This window comes from Echinops telfairi, unplaced genomic scaffold (assembly GCF_000313985.2).
Source record: "Echinops telfairi isolate 266 unplaced genomic scaffold, ASM31398v2 ScPeMD7_443;HRSCAF=831, whole genome shotgun sequence".
Classification (NCBI taxonomy): domain Eukaryota; kingdom Metazoa; phylum Chordata; class Mammalia; order Afrosoricida; family Tenrecidae; genus Echinops; species Echinops telfairi.
The window spans coordinates 75561072-75576108 of NW_022104341.1; the positions used below are offsets into that span (position 1 = coordinate 75561072).

General features: G+C 35.0%; 1 protein-coding gene across 3 annotated transcripts in view; it reads right to left on the minus strand.

Annotated features, from left to right (window-relative positions):
• The window catches only part of ZFYVE9 (zinc finger FYVE-type containing 9), a 204773-nt gene that overhangs the window by 95682 nt on the left and 94054 nt on the right, over window positions 1-15037 (minus strand). For 2 of the 3 annotated variants that reach the window (XM_045291901.1, XM_004699424.2), the window contains 3 exons: window positions 8022-8121; window positions 5413-5589; window positions 3411-3580 (listed from right to left, as the gene is read on the minus strand). In XM_045291901.1, the coding sequence (XP_045147836.1) occupies window positions 3411-3580; window positions 5413-5589; window positions 8022-8121 (447 nt within the window). The remainder of the gene's footprint in view (window positions 1-3410; window positions 3581-5412; window positions 5590-8021; window positions 8122-15037) is intronic. The other variant, XM_004699425.2, reaches the window with a different exon arrangement.

Consider the following 15037-nt stretch of genomic DNA (forward strand, 5'->3'; position numbering starts at 1 on the left):
TTGTTTTCTCCTCCAGACTGTTCATCCAGCCTATCTTATCTAGATAGACCTGCAGAGATAATAATATGCACAAAAAATCAAGGCAAAGCAAGACAAAGTGACAAAAGAGAGCACAATAATGACAACAATGAAACCAATGATCAAAAATAAAGAAATAAAAATTTAAAATAAATTTTAAAAAGTAAAACCTATAAATAGATCAAGGTCTGTTTTTTAACCTCTAGGAGTGTCTGCCAGTCGAGTCCCAGGGGGTGCCACGCTCTGGCCCCAGAGTCTATCCACTGTGCTCCCTCAGGAGCTCCCTTCTCTGCTCCCCCCGCTGCTCTGCTGCACACCCTTAGTGTTTTGCCTCGGTGTGGTGGGGTTAGACCGAACCAATCCCGACACTGAGTCTCCAGGTTGTTAGTTTTTTAAAACATGTTTTTCTATATATAAAATCCAGGATAGGTAATTCTACAGGGACAGTAACTGGATTAATGGTTTCTTGGGAGTATGGCAGGAGAGTTTTGGGGAATTGGAGAGTTAAAAACGATGAGTATAAAAATGAAGAAAATGTTCTAAAACTGATTGTGGTGATGACTGTGCAATTCTTGATGTGGCTTAACTACTGAATTGAACATTTATATGCCAATAAAACCATTAAAAGAGAAAAAAATGAGCACATTTTCTCAGACATTTTACAAAATGGTTTAATAAAATTTAAAGTATATTATACCACATGAAGATTTAAAATTTTGTCATGCTGCTTGCAACAGATAATTATTGAAATGTTTCATTGCAATAATACTTATTTGTAAAGTTAAAGATAAATAAACAATATACAGCATGATTAAAATAATAATGAATCCATTACAAATTTTATATGTGTGTGTAAATTAAAACTAAGAACTTAAATTCAATTAAACTAAGAATTTAGATTAAAACTAAGAGTTTGAATGTTTGTTGTATTATTAGTGTAACTTTTCTGTGAACTTGAAATTTTTTCTCAATAAAGATTTGGCAAAAAAGAAAAAGGAAACTTTCTTGAGAAAGTCACTGTGCAGTTAGTTATACAAAGAAAGGTATATGACAAAATAACAATTTATAAACTATCAAGGGCTCATGAGGGAGGGGGGAGCGGGGAGGGAGGGGAAAAATGAGGATCTAATGCCGGTGGTTTAAGTGGAGAGCAAATGTTTTGAGAATGATGAGGGAAATGAATATACAAATGGCTTTACACATTGATGTGTGTAAGGATTGTGATAAGAGTTGTATGAGCCCCTAATAAAATGATTTTAAAATAAGCAATTAATTAATTAATTAAAAAGAAAAACAAAGAAAGGTAAGACATAGTTCTGGTTCTTGACCTTAATAATCATAGAAAAACCTTAAAAAGAAGAATAAAAGAAGACTTAGAAATACTTGGAAGACAGATATTAAAGCTAAATAAAATTTTCTTTCTTAAAATAATTACACATAAAAAAAGATTTACAAAATTTTTTTTTCTTTCTTTCAAACTGGGGCTTTCTAGCTCCCCCAACTATTTCCCATGCCTTAGTGTCCCTTCACCAAACAGGAAATTCAATTCTGTATGTCAATAAATCTAATTTTAACATGTTATTTCAATTATGACCAAATTAAAAAATTATACAGGAGCCAAATCAATGAACATAAATATAAATAGTGTTAATAAATCTATGACAACTTAGGAGTAAAACCTTTACCCGTACTTTAGTTCTGTTCTTTTTATTTTTTTCATTATGCGTCGACTCCGAATCACAGTGACCCCATAGGACCGAGCAGAACTGCTCCTCAAGGTTTCCAAGACTGTGATCTTTAGAGAAGCAGACAGGGACATCTTTCTCTCCTGGAGTAGGCTGGTGGGTTCAAATCACCAACCTTTCTATTAGTAGTTAAGTGCTTAATGACTGAGCCAGCAGGGTTTGTTTGTTTATTTGTTTTTATATATGCATATTTAACTGGAATTAACAGTCTTATAAACTGATCACTAAATTTAGGGGACCAACTAGCAATAGAAAGGGGATCATTGTTTTCTCATTTACTCCAAAAAATAATAGTTGGTAGCTGTCCTCTTCTGATATATTAGACCCCCGCAAGGAAAGAAATTTCCATTAGGCCCCAAATTGTGACTGGTGTCACAAACCCATGAGATTTGGTGGAGGTCTCCCTGAGGCATGGACAGCAAAAAAGTGGGTGAAGGGAGGTGTCAGACAGTGTAAGATATGACAAAATAACAATAATTTATAAATTATCAAGGGTTCATGAGGGATGTGGCAGGGAAGAAGGGGAAAAAATGAGGAGCTGATACCAAGGGTTCAAGTAGAAAGCAAATGTTTTGAGAACGATGATGGCAACAAATGTACAAATGTGCTTGACACAATGGATGTATGTATGGATTATGATAAGAGTTGTACAAGCCCCCAATAAAATGATTTAAAAAAAAAAAGATTTGGTGGAGGTGAGGGCAAAGTATAAACTAGTTTCCTTCAGTGTTCCACCCATTAGGCCAGGGGTTTCCACTTATTTTAAACTTTAGAATCCCATTTAAAAATCTTATGTGGAAACACAATAGGTAAAACAGAGGAAAAAAAAGGTATTCTTCAGACACCTTCCTATTGTCCCATCCTATCCCAGGAACCTCGTAAGAGTCCACCATGGTACCTGAGGAACAATGTTAAAAATAATATATCAAGGAGCAAGGATTCCCTCTAGTATGACTTTACCTGAGGAATCTGTCTCCTGAAAAACTTCTAAATATGTAAGAACAGCTGATGTTACACATAGAGGAAAAACTAGTGGGTTATACAGAAATGAGAGGCAAGAGCTGGGAAAGTCTTAGTTTCCCCTTTTTCCAAAAACCTGAAAGAAATACACATACACACACATTTTGTTAAACATGCTTTTCTTACAGAAAATGCAATAGAATTATATTTCCATCAAAAGTTATTTTTTGTTTTACTAGAAATAATACAATCAAGTGCTAGCTGGAAAAGGTAGACTCTCTAATAAGAAAATTAAGATCTAGGTAAATGAGAATGTTTATAGGAAACAATAGAGCAAGCAAAAGTAAGAGAAACACTGTACAGTGGTGAGGCATTGGGTATCTTGGGTCTCAGGAAGAAAAAAAATAGAAGAAATTTGGAGAGTCACAGAAAATGATATGTAATGATTGATTTGACATTTCAAAATTGCCAGGGTGTATTTGTAAACAGTTCTACATAAGAAACACATTACCATGTGTGTATTCTACTCAGGTAATTTGGTTATCTGACTATATTAAATGGTATTGCAGGCCTATAGGGCTCCACAGAAAGGTCACTTAATTTAGAAAAAGGCAAGGCAAAGCTATACAATGGTGGGTAATGCTGGTTAAAGTAAGGTCCTCTGTTGGCTGCTGTTTGTTTTCTTACCTCTGCTGGTAGAGGACTAGTAGTTATTGTCTTGACTGGGTCATGGGACACAGCTAGGGTTCCTGCAGAGGAAGTTCCATTCATTGTTAATTTGGCAGCATCAGCAACTTCTCCATTGGGCAAGATCCCATCAGCAAACCAAACTCGCCTCTGCTCTCTGGGCTGAGCCACTGGAGGGGCCAGAAAAATAAAACAGGTATCAATGTGCCATTGGTACACTTTCTAACATCAATGAAGAGCAGGTCACCAATTCCAGATGTACAAAGAAATCATTATTTAGCATCTTAAAATTATAATCATCAGAACTGTAACTGTGTTTAAAAGTAGTTACAAATAAATAAAAATAAACATTTGATATAATTTAGTTCTGTAATTTATAGGCAAAGATTCACATCACTTTGCTTTAAAATGTTAAGATCTCTTAAATTCAACCATAACTATGTTATATACTCTGCTCCACATCACTGTCAAGAAACTAAGGAAGGTTTTTTTTTTTAAGTGCTTAGGAAGTAAGTTAATAATAGGGAAAACAAAAAACAACCGTAGTAATTAACTTTACACCTAAAAATAAAAGGTGTCTCAGAACTCAAATAACTGGGAAAATATTTTTAAAGCCAAAAGATGACCCCAAAGAATGCTGAAGAATTATATTCATTAATAAAGGAAGAATTGACACAGATATCTAAGAATTTAAGCAAATTGACCAGATCTTTGGCTAAAGCATTATAGAAGAAGAAAAAGACTGATCTGGTAGTGTAGAGTAGGTGGTATTTTTATAAAAAGGCAGGGAAAACTGAGTCTGAGTAATCTCTTTAAATCCAGTTATGGAAATCAATTCAACCAACCGAAACAAAGAGACACAGGAAGAATAGCAAAAACAACATGAAGTTAAGAGAAGAAAGGCTTTAAGAAAGAAAACCTGAATTCATAAAAACACAAGGAACATGCTTAAGGAATGATCTGAAGAGAAGGGAAATGGGGAAGAGTATGGTGACAATAAGTCTTTGATCTTCAAAAAGGGACAAGGCTCTTTAGCCAGGGAAGGGGCTAGAAGACATAATGTTAATGAAGGAAGGTAGACTTCAATTATCAAGGGAAATCTCTTAACAAGATCACTTTCAGTAAACAAATAATTGTTTTCTCCTCATAATCTCAACCTAACAAAATATCTTTCTTTATGATAATATCATAGCCATAAAGGCATAATAAATCAAAGTAACTTGAATGCCTATAATTTTCTACCTATCGTATGACATAATCAGACTGAGAGTCCTAGTTTTATAAAGGTCTAAGTATCTAACAGAGTCCTGGTGGTGCAGTGGGTTAAGCAATGGCCTACTAACCACAAGGGCAGCAGTTTGAACCCTCCAGCCATTCAGTGGGAGAAAGAAGAGGCTATCTTTTCCTGTAATGATTTAGTCTTGGAAATTCTATTCTGCAATTGTACTCTGTCCTATAGAGTCTCTTTAAGTTGGAGTCTACTTGACTGGAGTTGGTTTGGTTTGGTTTTGGTTATGTGCCTAACATAATCATTTTATATTTGTGTATGAATAGGCTGCAAATGAAAGGACAGATGGCAATGTGTATATTGTTAAAACACAATACTGAAACGTGTTGGCCAGGAAGAACTCTCACTTTCATCACTTCTAAAACATCTACAGAGAACACTGAGGTAGGCATGAGGCTAGAATTCTGCAGGCTGACTTCCATTTTGGTTCTTCTTTTTAAGTAAAAGCAGTGTAATTACTCCATTCTTAAATTAGAGAAAATATTGGCATATTTTCAGAAGTGTCTTTAAAATATCAGACAACACAATATTCTTCTTTACCTGCCCAGGAATAGTTTCAACACATTTCTCACCTTGTTCTTCCACTTGTATAACCACCCAAAGGGACTTACTTATCTGCAGTGTTCTAAAGATCTGTGCTGTAAAGTCATTATCAGCACCTTTTCAGAGGAACTTGGTGAGGAAAAAGAGAGAGAATAGCACATGATCCCCTACCTTCTGCTCCAGGGTGCTTTAAAACTCCCACAGGTACCATCACAGTGGGAGGTGGCGAGCTCAGAGCTCCTGAGGCCTGAGCTTGCTGCAAGGGAGGGATAGTAGAACAGTATTCAGCAGGATTGTTAGGGTTAGGGCTCTGGCTTGAGGCACTCATCATGTTCTCCCAGGCTTGAGCTAAAGCAAATACAGACACAGTCAATGTGAATGGATTGCAAAATATGGACATCAAGACCTCCACAATATTGGGCAAATAAATGTAGCTCCTCCTCATTAACAACATAGCATGTCTCTTCCAGCTAATGAAGGTATTAAGGAGATAGGTGGTTTGAGTCAATAAAGGAGACCATTTAGCTAAGTAAACTATTAGAGTGGGACAAATTTTAAAAATCATGTGACATTTCTGATACTAGGTTTATAGATCAGTCTGTGATTAATGACTAAGCTTCAGACTTCTTTAAAGGAGAGCCTAACATTTCCTTATGGGGGACTAAAGCAACATCAAATCCAACAATTTTCAACTGGGATAGCATATGTCTTTTTTTGTTTGTTCATTTAAATGTCTTTTATATAATTCTATCAACAATCAAAATCAGGGGCTAAAATATCATTACTCCATTATATGATGTTTTAGGGTTCCATTTCAGGACTTTCAGGATTTTAGGTAAAATCTCATGTGAAAAATCCTGAAACCTCAAGATTGGGAGATCACATTTCAGCATTATTGTGAATTCTCCTTTTGTACAATCATCACCCTGGGTCAAAGCATCCAGCAATAACAACCATTACCTATATTTGATGTGTTTCCATAGCACAGAACCCAATTGGACATGAAAATGTGCTATCGTATGTGTGTCCAACAATATAAATAATTAAAAATTTGTTAAAATTGTAAATACCCTAAAATGTTACTAAATACTGATATTATCAAGTACTATCTTTAAAGGCAGTAGGATGAAAAGTACTATAGAAATAAAAGCTACTAAACGTTATCTTCTAAGTTCAGGCAATAACACATGCCTAGGAATAGAAATCAGATATTTTTTTTAAAAACCCATCTTTTCAAAAATCTCGTTTAATATAAAAGAATGATCCATAAGATTTTGAATACTTATCATCTCCAAATTGCAAGACAAAGCGAGTAACAAAAGCTATATTCCCCAGAAAGCACTGGCAGGAAGAGAGGGAAGGAGAAAGAGAAAACAAGAAAAGGAAAAAGAAACAGGGAACACTGATAAGCATCAAATTAAATAGTTAGGAAAAGACTGGACCAAGCCATGCGAGTGGAAAGATGCTGGAAAAACCAGGAAGTGCAGATTACCTTAAGGATCCCTTGTTAAGGGTCTCCTTTACTTCATAAAAAGTATTTCATATGAATCCTCTACCATTTCCTTCATCTTTAGCTATGCCAAGTAATAATAATTAGCTATCAAGTTGGAAGACCTCATCAAATAAAGGAAGTATTAGTTACCATAATTAAGCAGCATACTCTTATGTGGGGATATGTTTAAGAGAACGACAGCAGTGGAATAAATATCATCAACTGAGCAACCAGTGAAATAAGTACCACTGAAAAAGTGGCCCATAAGAGTAGAGAAAACGCATCATATTTGATCAAAATGATAAGAATTCAGAAATGGGAGGAAATTGAGTGGATCACAGGAGACTCGAACACATTAGATTAACTTACATGCAATACGTTAATAAGCCAGCAACAGGAAAACATTACTATGAGCAATGCAGACAGACAGAGCAGGAAAGGTCTCAGCAGGTAAGTTTCTGCCTCAGGCAGCAGTGGTGTGTCTGATTTTATTTAGTAACAGTTCATAAGCACAGCAATGGGCTTTAGTAATAATCTGGCAGCTGTACAAAGATGTAGCCAAAGAGAAAATACTAAATAGCCTGACCACTTTTATTTATATCTCTTTAGAAGAATACTCACTTTTAAATGTATATACTCTTGACTTTATTTCCAGTTCCATAAAAGATGTGCATTGGATAAATTTTATTATCTACCCATATTCTCACCCCCCCCATATTCTTTTTACAATGAGACAAATAAATTTAAAACCTTTACGCTTAACATAAATACAAGCAGCATTAAGGAGGCAACTGATAAATGAAATGTTATCATTGACCCAATATTCTAAAATGTTTATTTTTAACAAGATGAATATAATAAGGTATTAAGAAAATGTATTCTATGTAATTAAGATATTCCCTAGATAGTTTATCTTTAAAGGAAATTTTTGGCCCAATTTAAATATGTCATCATCTAGGTGGCTAGTAATTGTCTGCTCCCATTATGCCTTTCTCCCCAGCAAATACATTAACAGCTACAAAGCACTGGATTTAAACAAGAACTTCCACTTTTCCAGCCAAACTTACCTGGCTTTAGCATTCATGCAGTAAATTAGGCACAAGAATTCTGCAATGCTAAAAATATTTTCAAAATTGTAGAAGTAATAGCTCAATATTTTCAGTTATAGTTATGACATTTGAGAAAATGAGCAACTTCTTAAGAAAGGGCAGTAAAAACAGCAGCCTTTCCAAAGGAATTCTCCTGTTCTGCTTCAGTAACTGTAAAAGCAAACCGTCCTAATACTTACCATTCATTAGCACTGAATGGCAGATGACACAAACTCTAGCTTCTTTTCTATCCATGTATAACAGCTTACATTTCAGGCTACAGCAGGAAGCACAGAAGACCTGTGTGTAAAAAGAATATAATAGTTTACTTAGGATTCTAAAACAAGAGGAGTGAAGCATATGGAATATTATTGACTAAGAAGAAACAGATTTACCAAAAACTTCAAAAGATTCTCATGAATATATATGTTTAACAAATGATATTTCTAAGTATTTATGTACATTAACTATTTATGCTACAAATAAGGGGGGGGCTTCAAAAAATTAGAAACATTTATTCCATTTTTTTACAACTTTTGAAGCCCCTCATATATTCATAAATATAGAATATATAGGAAGCAAAGTTATGAAATTTCTTATCCACAGCTAAGCATTTTGAAGAAATGAGTCACTAGGCCTAAAAACTCCAGACTATAATTAGGGGAATATCAAGGTCAAATTCACACAACACAGTTCACAAGAAAATGTTCCACATCCTACTTTGATGAGGAGTGACTAGGGTCTTAAAATCTAGTAAGTGGGGTTCAACTATTGATCTCCTCCTTGGGAGCAAAGAAGAATGAAGAAAATCAAAGATACATAAAAAAAAATGAGACCAAAGAACTAATGGACCACTGGACCTAGCCTCCATGTCTTTGAGACCGAAAAAACTAGATGGTGCCTGGCTAACACTACCAACGACTCTGAAATGGGTCACATTAGAAGGGTCTGGATAGAGTGGAGGGGGAGAGGGATAAGGAAGAAAACTCACAATCATTATTTTTAAAAGGTCAAGTTTACTAATAGGATAAATACTGGTGGAGCCTCTGAGATTATGTATGGCTGTTAGTCACCTGTCAGGTATGGACTTAAATTCACCCAAATGGCTGAGTTTTCAACAAAACAATAGACAGATTCATAAGACGAACAATAACATTAAGGAGGTACAAAACTCATTGCCATTTAGTCAATTCTGACTCATAGGGATCTCTGGACAGAAAGGTTCCTGTGGTTGGTTTCCAAGGCTGCAAACCTTTATAGGTCCAGAAAACTTCATCTTTTTCCCACTGAACAACGGGTGGGTTCAAACTGCTGACCTTGTGGTTAGCAGCCCAACTCGTAACCCACGACACCACCAGGGATCCTTTAAGGAGGTATGGCACTCCTTGACACAATCAAGCGTTTGAGATGAAAAGGGCAGCATTTGCTAAGGCAAAGTTCAGAGGGTAGCAAGGGTTAGGAGAGAAGGAGGAATGACAAGGGTTTGAAATAGGGAGAACAAGGAATGAGAAGTGTTGCTTGCATATTAGATTATAATCAATGACATGAAACAAAAGATGTATGGCTTGTTTTCTAATGGAAAACAGATTTGATCTGTAAACTTTACCAAATTCACAATATAAAGTTTTAAAAAATAAAAAATAATTTTAAAAAATTTAAATGCAGCTCAGGAAGCTGAGCAGGAAACCCAATTCAAAAACAAGTCTGTCAGTAATAAGTGAAAGCGTGGGCTAAAAATAAAAATCTTAGTCAAGATCACATCTAAGATCACATTATAAATAAGAGGGAGAACAAACATCAGTGCTGTCCTTACACAAATTCCTATATGAAGTATTACATAACATTAGTATTTACAGATCATTACATTTGCTATTCCTATTTTTGAAAACAATATAAAAATGAACAACAACAAAAACCCATTGCCTAAACTCAATGTCAACTCATAATAACCCTACAGGGCAGAGTATAACTACTCATATGGTTTCCAAAGCTGTAATCTTTATAGAAGCAGACTACCATATCTTCTTCCCTTGGAGATACTGGGTTCAAACCTCCAACCATTAGGTTGGCAACCTAGAGCTTAACCACTGTGCTATCATGGCTAATAAAAGCAATATAGCAGGATGAAATATCCAGAGATAGGGATTTCTGGGTTCTGACTTGTATTTCACTACTCTTCTATGTGGAATGGTCACACTGGCCTTCTCACTGGTTTTTACGATGGCCAGGTAAGGATAAATCAAAATATACAAACCAATCATAAAAGTAAGGATAACACCAAACTCAATGCCACTGAGTCCATCCTAACTCATAACAACCGTATGGACAGAGTAGAACTGCCTCTGTGGGTTTCTGAGACCATAAAGTTTTATGGGAGCAGAAAGCCTCATCTTTCTCCCAAGGAGCAGTTAATGGGCTCAAACTGCTGACCTTATGGTTAGCAGTCCAATGCATAATCCACTACACCACCAGGTCTCCTTCAACACAACCCAGCTATAGGAAATCAGAACAGGCAATCAAAATTGGTCATGCTGAGTGTCTCCCTCATTACTACTTTCTGGGTTTTGCTCCTAATTATCTTTCTCTATCTCATTCCTTTTACACCAGGCAAGAAGCATCTCCTTAGATTTCTATTAAGATCTATTTTCCTGAAGATTCATTTGGACACTTTATCACAAAGAAGTTCACACTGAAAGCAGACAACTGTTTTCACAGTAGGGTAAATTCTACTTTGACAATTTTGATGACAAAGAAGTATCCCACATCTTCCTAAATTGAATCAAAGAATAAGGGTAAATTACAGACAAAATGAGATCACCATCTTCCTTCATACAAATATAATTAGTATACCAAGCTATTATGGTTACCCATTTATATTTATCAAAGGACTTCAATTATAAAAATTTTTTTGTAAAGTAGGATATATTGTCTGTATTTTCCATCTGACAATACACACTGGGGGATGGACAACAGAAAAGTGGGTGAAGAGAGACGTCGGATAGTGTATGATATGACAAAATAATAATTTATAAATTATCAAGGGTTCATGAGGGAGGGGGGAGCGTAGAGGGAGAAAAATGAGCTGATGCCAGGGGCTTACGTGGAGAGGAAATGTTTTGAGAATGCTGAGGGTAACAAATGTACAAATGTACTTTATACAATTGATGTATGTACGGATTGTGATAAGAGTTGTATGAGCCCCCAGTAAAATGATTAAAAAGAAAAGAAAAAGATTGACAGTCTCAGAAACAAACAAAAAAAACCCACAACACAATAAGCTTGGGTGGTTAAATGGTTTGCTCAAGTTCACGGCAATGTATATAAACACCAGGCATTTTACACATATTATCTCACTTAATCTTAAAATGTTTAAGAAGGTACTCATTTATTCTTAACATAAAGATCAAATAAAATTGGCCAAGGTTTTATAGTTACTAAGTTACATAGTAAGTTTGACTCCAAAGATTCTGCTCTTAGCCACAATTTACAAATTTCATTCTAATTTTCAGAATTGACTTTTCTTTATTTGTCATTGTGTAAGAATTTTCTAGTATAAAGTAGTACCAAGGAGAGAGAGAACACTATGCACAGGAAATGACATACGCACAGGTCATATAAGTGGAAGAACAGCTTTACTAAGGAACTGAAACAAAGTTACTGTGGCTAGAGACCTTGAGAGTTAAAGGACACAGAATGAGATGTTGCCATATTACACCAAGGCTCTGTGGGTGGTACTAATATTTTTGACCTTTTTTACACAGCAAATGGAAATCACTTTTGCATGCTAGACTTGGGGGGGGGAGGATTTCAGGCTAAACTGGGGGTCAGTTTGGGTGGAACAAAATTTGTTAAATACTAGTGGCATAGCTTCCAGCATCATAACAACACACAAGTCACCACATGATGACAGACTCAGAAGCAAGTAGGGATAAAAAGCCTAGTGAGGAGAAAAACACCTAAAACAGAAGGCAGTCCAAGAGGACAAGTAAAACATTACAATATATGCAAAGACCTGAAATTAGAAAACTAAAAGGGAAGAACATAGCAGAAGCTGAAAAAACTGAAGAAAATATCCAAGCTTTGAATTGTAATATTGAAGGATTCAATAGGTAATATATGGAATGACACAGGGATGAAAGGGGAATAAAGAGAATATAGAAGGTTAACAATGATGAGTACTAGAAAGAAGAAAATGTTCTAAAATTGACTGTGGTGATGATTGCACAACCCTTTTTAATTATGATTGCACTAATGAATTGTATTCTATGTGTTTTATATATCAATAAAACTGTTCAAAATAAAAAGGAATACACAGAGACACAGAGCCACTTTACCAAAAAGAATTGATCAGCATATAGCCATTGCAAGAGGTAGCGTATAATCAAGAACCAATGTTACTGAAGGAAGAAGTTCACACTTTACTGAAGGCATTAGTGAAAAATAAGGCTCTAGGAAGTGACAAGAATACCAATTGGAATGTTCAAAAAAGTGATGAAGTGCTAGAACCACTGATCAATCTAAGGCAAGAAATTTAGAAAACAGTCAGCGGGGCAACTGACCAAAATATACCTATTGTGCCATTCTAGAGAAAAGTGACTCAACAGAAAGCAAAAATTATCAAACAATATCACTAATATCACACACAAGTAAAGTTTTGTGGAAGAACAAATTTAAAAAACAACAGTTGCAGCAGTACATTGACAGGGAGCTGTCATAAGTTCAAAATGGATTCAGGAGATCTGGAACAAGGGATGATGTCATTGCTGATATCAGATAGATCTTGGCTGAAAAGCAGAGAATACCAGAAAAATGTTTGCTTTTACTTTATAGACTATGTGAACACATTTGACTGTGTGGATCGTAATAAACTATAGATAACATTGAGAAGAATGGGAATGACAAAACACTTAATTGTGGTTCATGTGGAACCTGTACATAAACCAAGAGACAGTAATTTTTAACAGAATAACTGCATGGTTTAAACTCAGAAAGGTGTGTGTCAGGGGTTGTATCCTTCCACCATACTTAATCTGTATGCTGAGAAAATAAACTGAAAAACTGAGCTATATGAAGAAAGTAGCATAAAAGATTGGAGGGAGGCTCATTATCAATCTGCAATATGCAAATGATACAACCTTGCTTACTTAAAGACAGGAGAACTCATATTGAGAAAACAAAAATCCTCACAACCAAACCAATATACAAAATCATGGTAAATGGAGAAAAGATTGAAGTCATTCATTTCATTGTAGATCACTGGATCCATAGTTAACGCTAATGGAAACAGCTTTCTCACGTAATCTTGCATTGGCAATTCTGCTGGACAAGACCTATTTAAAGTGTTAAAAGATGTCACTTTAAGGATTCAGGTATGCTTGATCCAAGACATGGTAATTTTTAATTACCTCATATGCAGGTAAAATCCGCACAATCAATAAGGAAGACTGCATTTGAATTATGGTATTGACAAAGAACACTGAAATAACCATAGACTCCCAGAAGAACAAAACTATCCTGGAGTACAGCTGGAATGATCCGTAGAAAAGAGGTGAGAGTTCATCTCAAAACTCTAGCTATGTTATCAGCTATTGCTAATGTTCAAAACTTTGGACTGATTTTTATAAATGTTATACATGTGTCAATAATCTTATAACTAGCCAGCTTAAATTATAATGGACATTTTAAAAATCATTTCATTGGGGGCTTGTACAGTTCTTATCACAATCCATACATCCATCCATTGTGTCTAGCACATTTGTATATATGTTGCCATCATCATTTTCAAAACATTTTCTTTCTACTTGAGCCTTTGGTATAAGCTCATTTCCCCCCCTCCCTTTCCTATCTGCCCTCACACACGAACCCTTGATAATTTATAAATTATTTTTTCATGTCTTACATTGACCGATGTCTCCCTTCATTCACTTTTCTATTGTAGTGGACATTTTTTATATGGGTAAAAATTGCTACCTTTTTGGAACTGATTGTGGTGGTACCAATTGTATAATACTGCTTGATAAGATTAAACAATGTGGAGGACCTAATGTCGGGGGTTTCAATGGAGAGAAAATGTTTTGAGAAACGATGTACAAATGCGCTTTACACAATTGATGTGTGTATGGATTGGGATAACAGTTGTATGAGCCCCTAATAAAATGTTAAAAAAAATAAAAATAAACAAAGATACAAAAAAAAAATAAAGTAAATGTCTAATAATAAAAATAAAAAAAGATTAAACAATGTGATGCTATGTTTATCTATACTAACTACCAATAAAATGGCTTTGAAAAAAATATATACCATGGCTTGGACCAAGTGCACCTCAGTCTTTAAAACGATGAAAAATAAAAAGCACTACTTTATAAAAGGCAAATAATTAAAATATAACATTTATTTTTGTAACTGTTTTAGACAATTATTTATAAACTTATTATAGAAAAGTCAATCACATTAAATTAGGAAAAAAACTGTGTAATGAACATTCATCACGAGTTCAACAATTATAAAATCCATTTAATTTTATCTATACTTTCACCTACTCTGTCCCATTTGAACCATTTAGAATAAACCTTGGCTATCAATTCATCCATAAGTATTTCAGTATATAAGAGGGAGCTTCAAAAAGTTCATAGAAGAATATTATCTTTTAATTCAATTTTCCCATAACCTTTTTGAAGGTCCTTAATCTCTCTGAAACATGACTATGTCTTAAAAATTGTAATACTATTGCCACACCTCAAAAAACAAACAAATAGTGCCTTAATAGCATTAAATATCCATGCAGGGTTTACATTCTCCATTGTCTCTTAAAAATACATATATAATTTTATTTAAAGAACTTAGAGATATATATTATTTCATTCTATTTTTGAATGTAGTGCTTGAACCAGAATTCAAATTAGCTTCAAACACTGGTTAATATGTCTCAATTCTATTTTATTATATAGTTTTTGCTCCAAAAATATTTTACTGAAAGCATTTTCTACATAAGCAGATGTGGTGAGGACAGAGGATGGTGCCCGGATATTAAAAGATACAGTGTCTGACCCCCTTACTGAGGGGTTGTGGGGAGGAGACAAGCCAATCAGGGTGCAGGGTAGCAATGATGAAACATATAACTTTCCTCTAGTTCTTTAGTGTGTCCCCCTCTCCACTATCATGATCCCAATTCTACCTTACAAATCTGGCTGGACCGGAGGATGTACATTGGTACAGA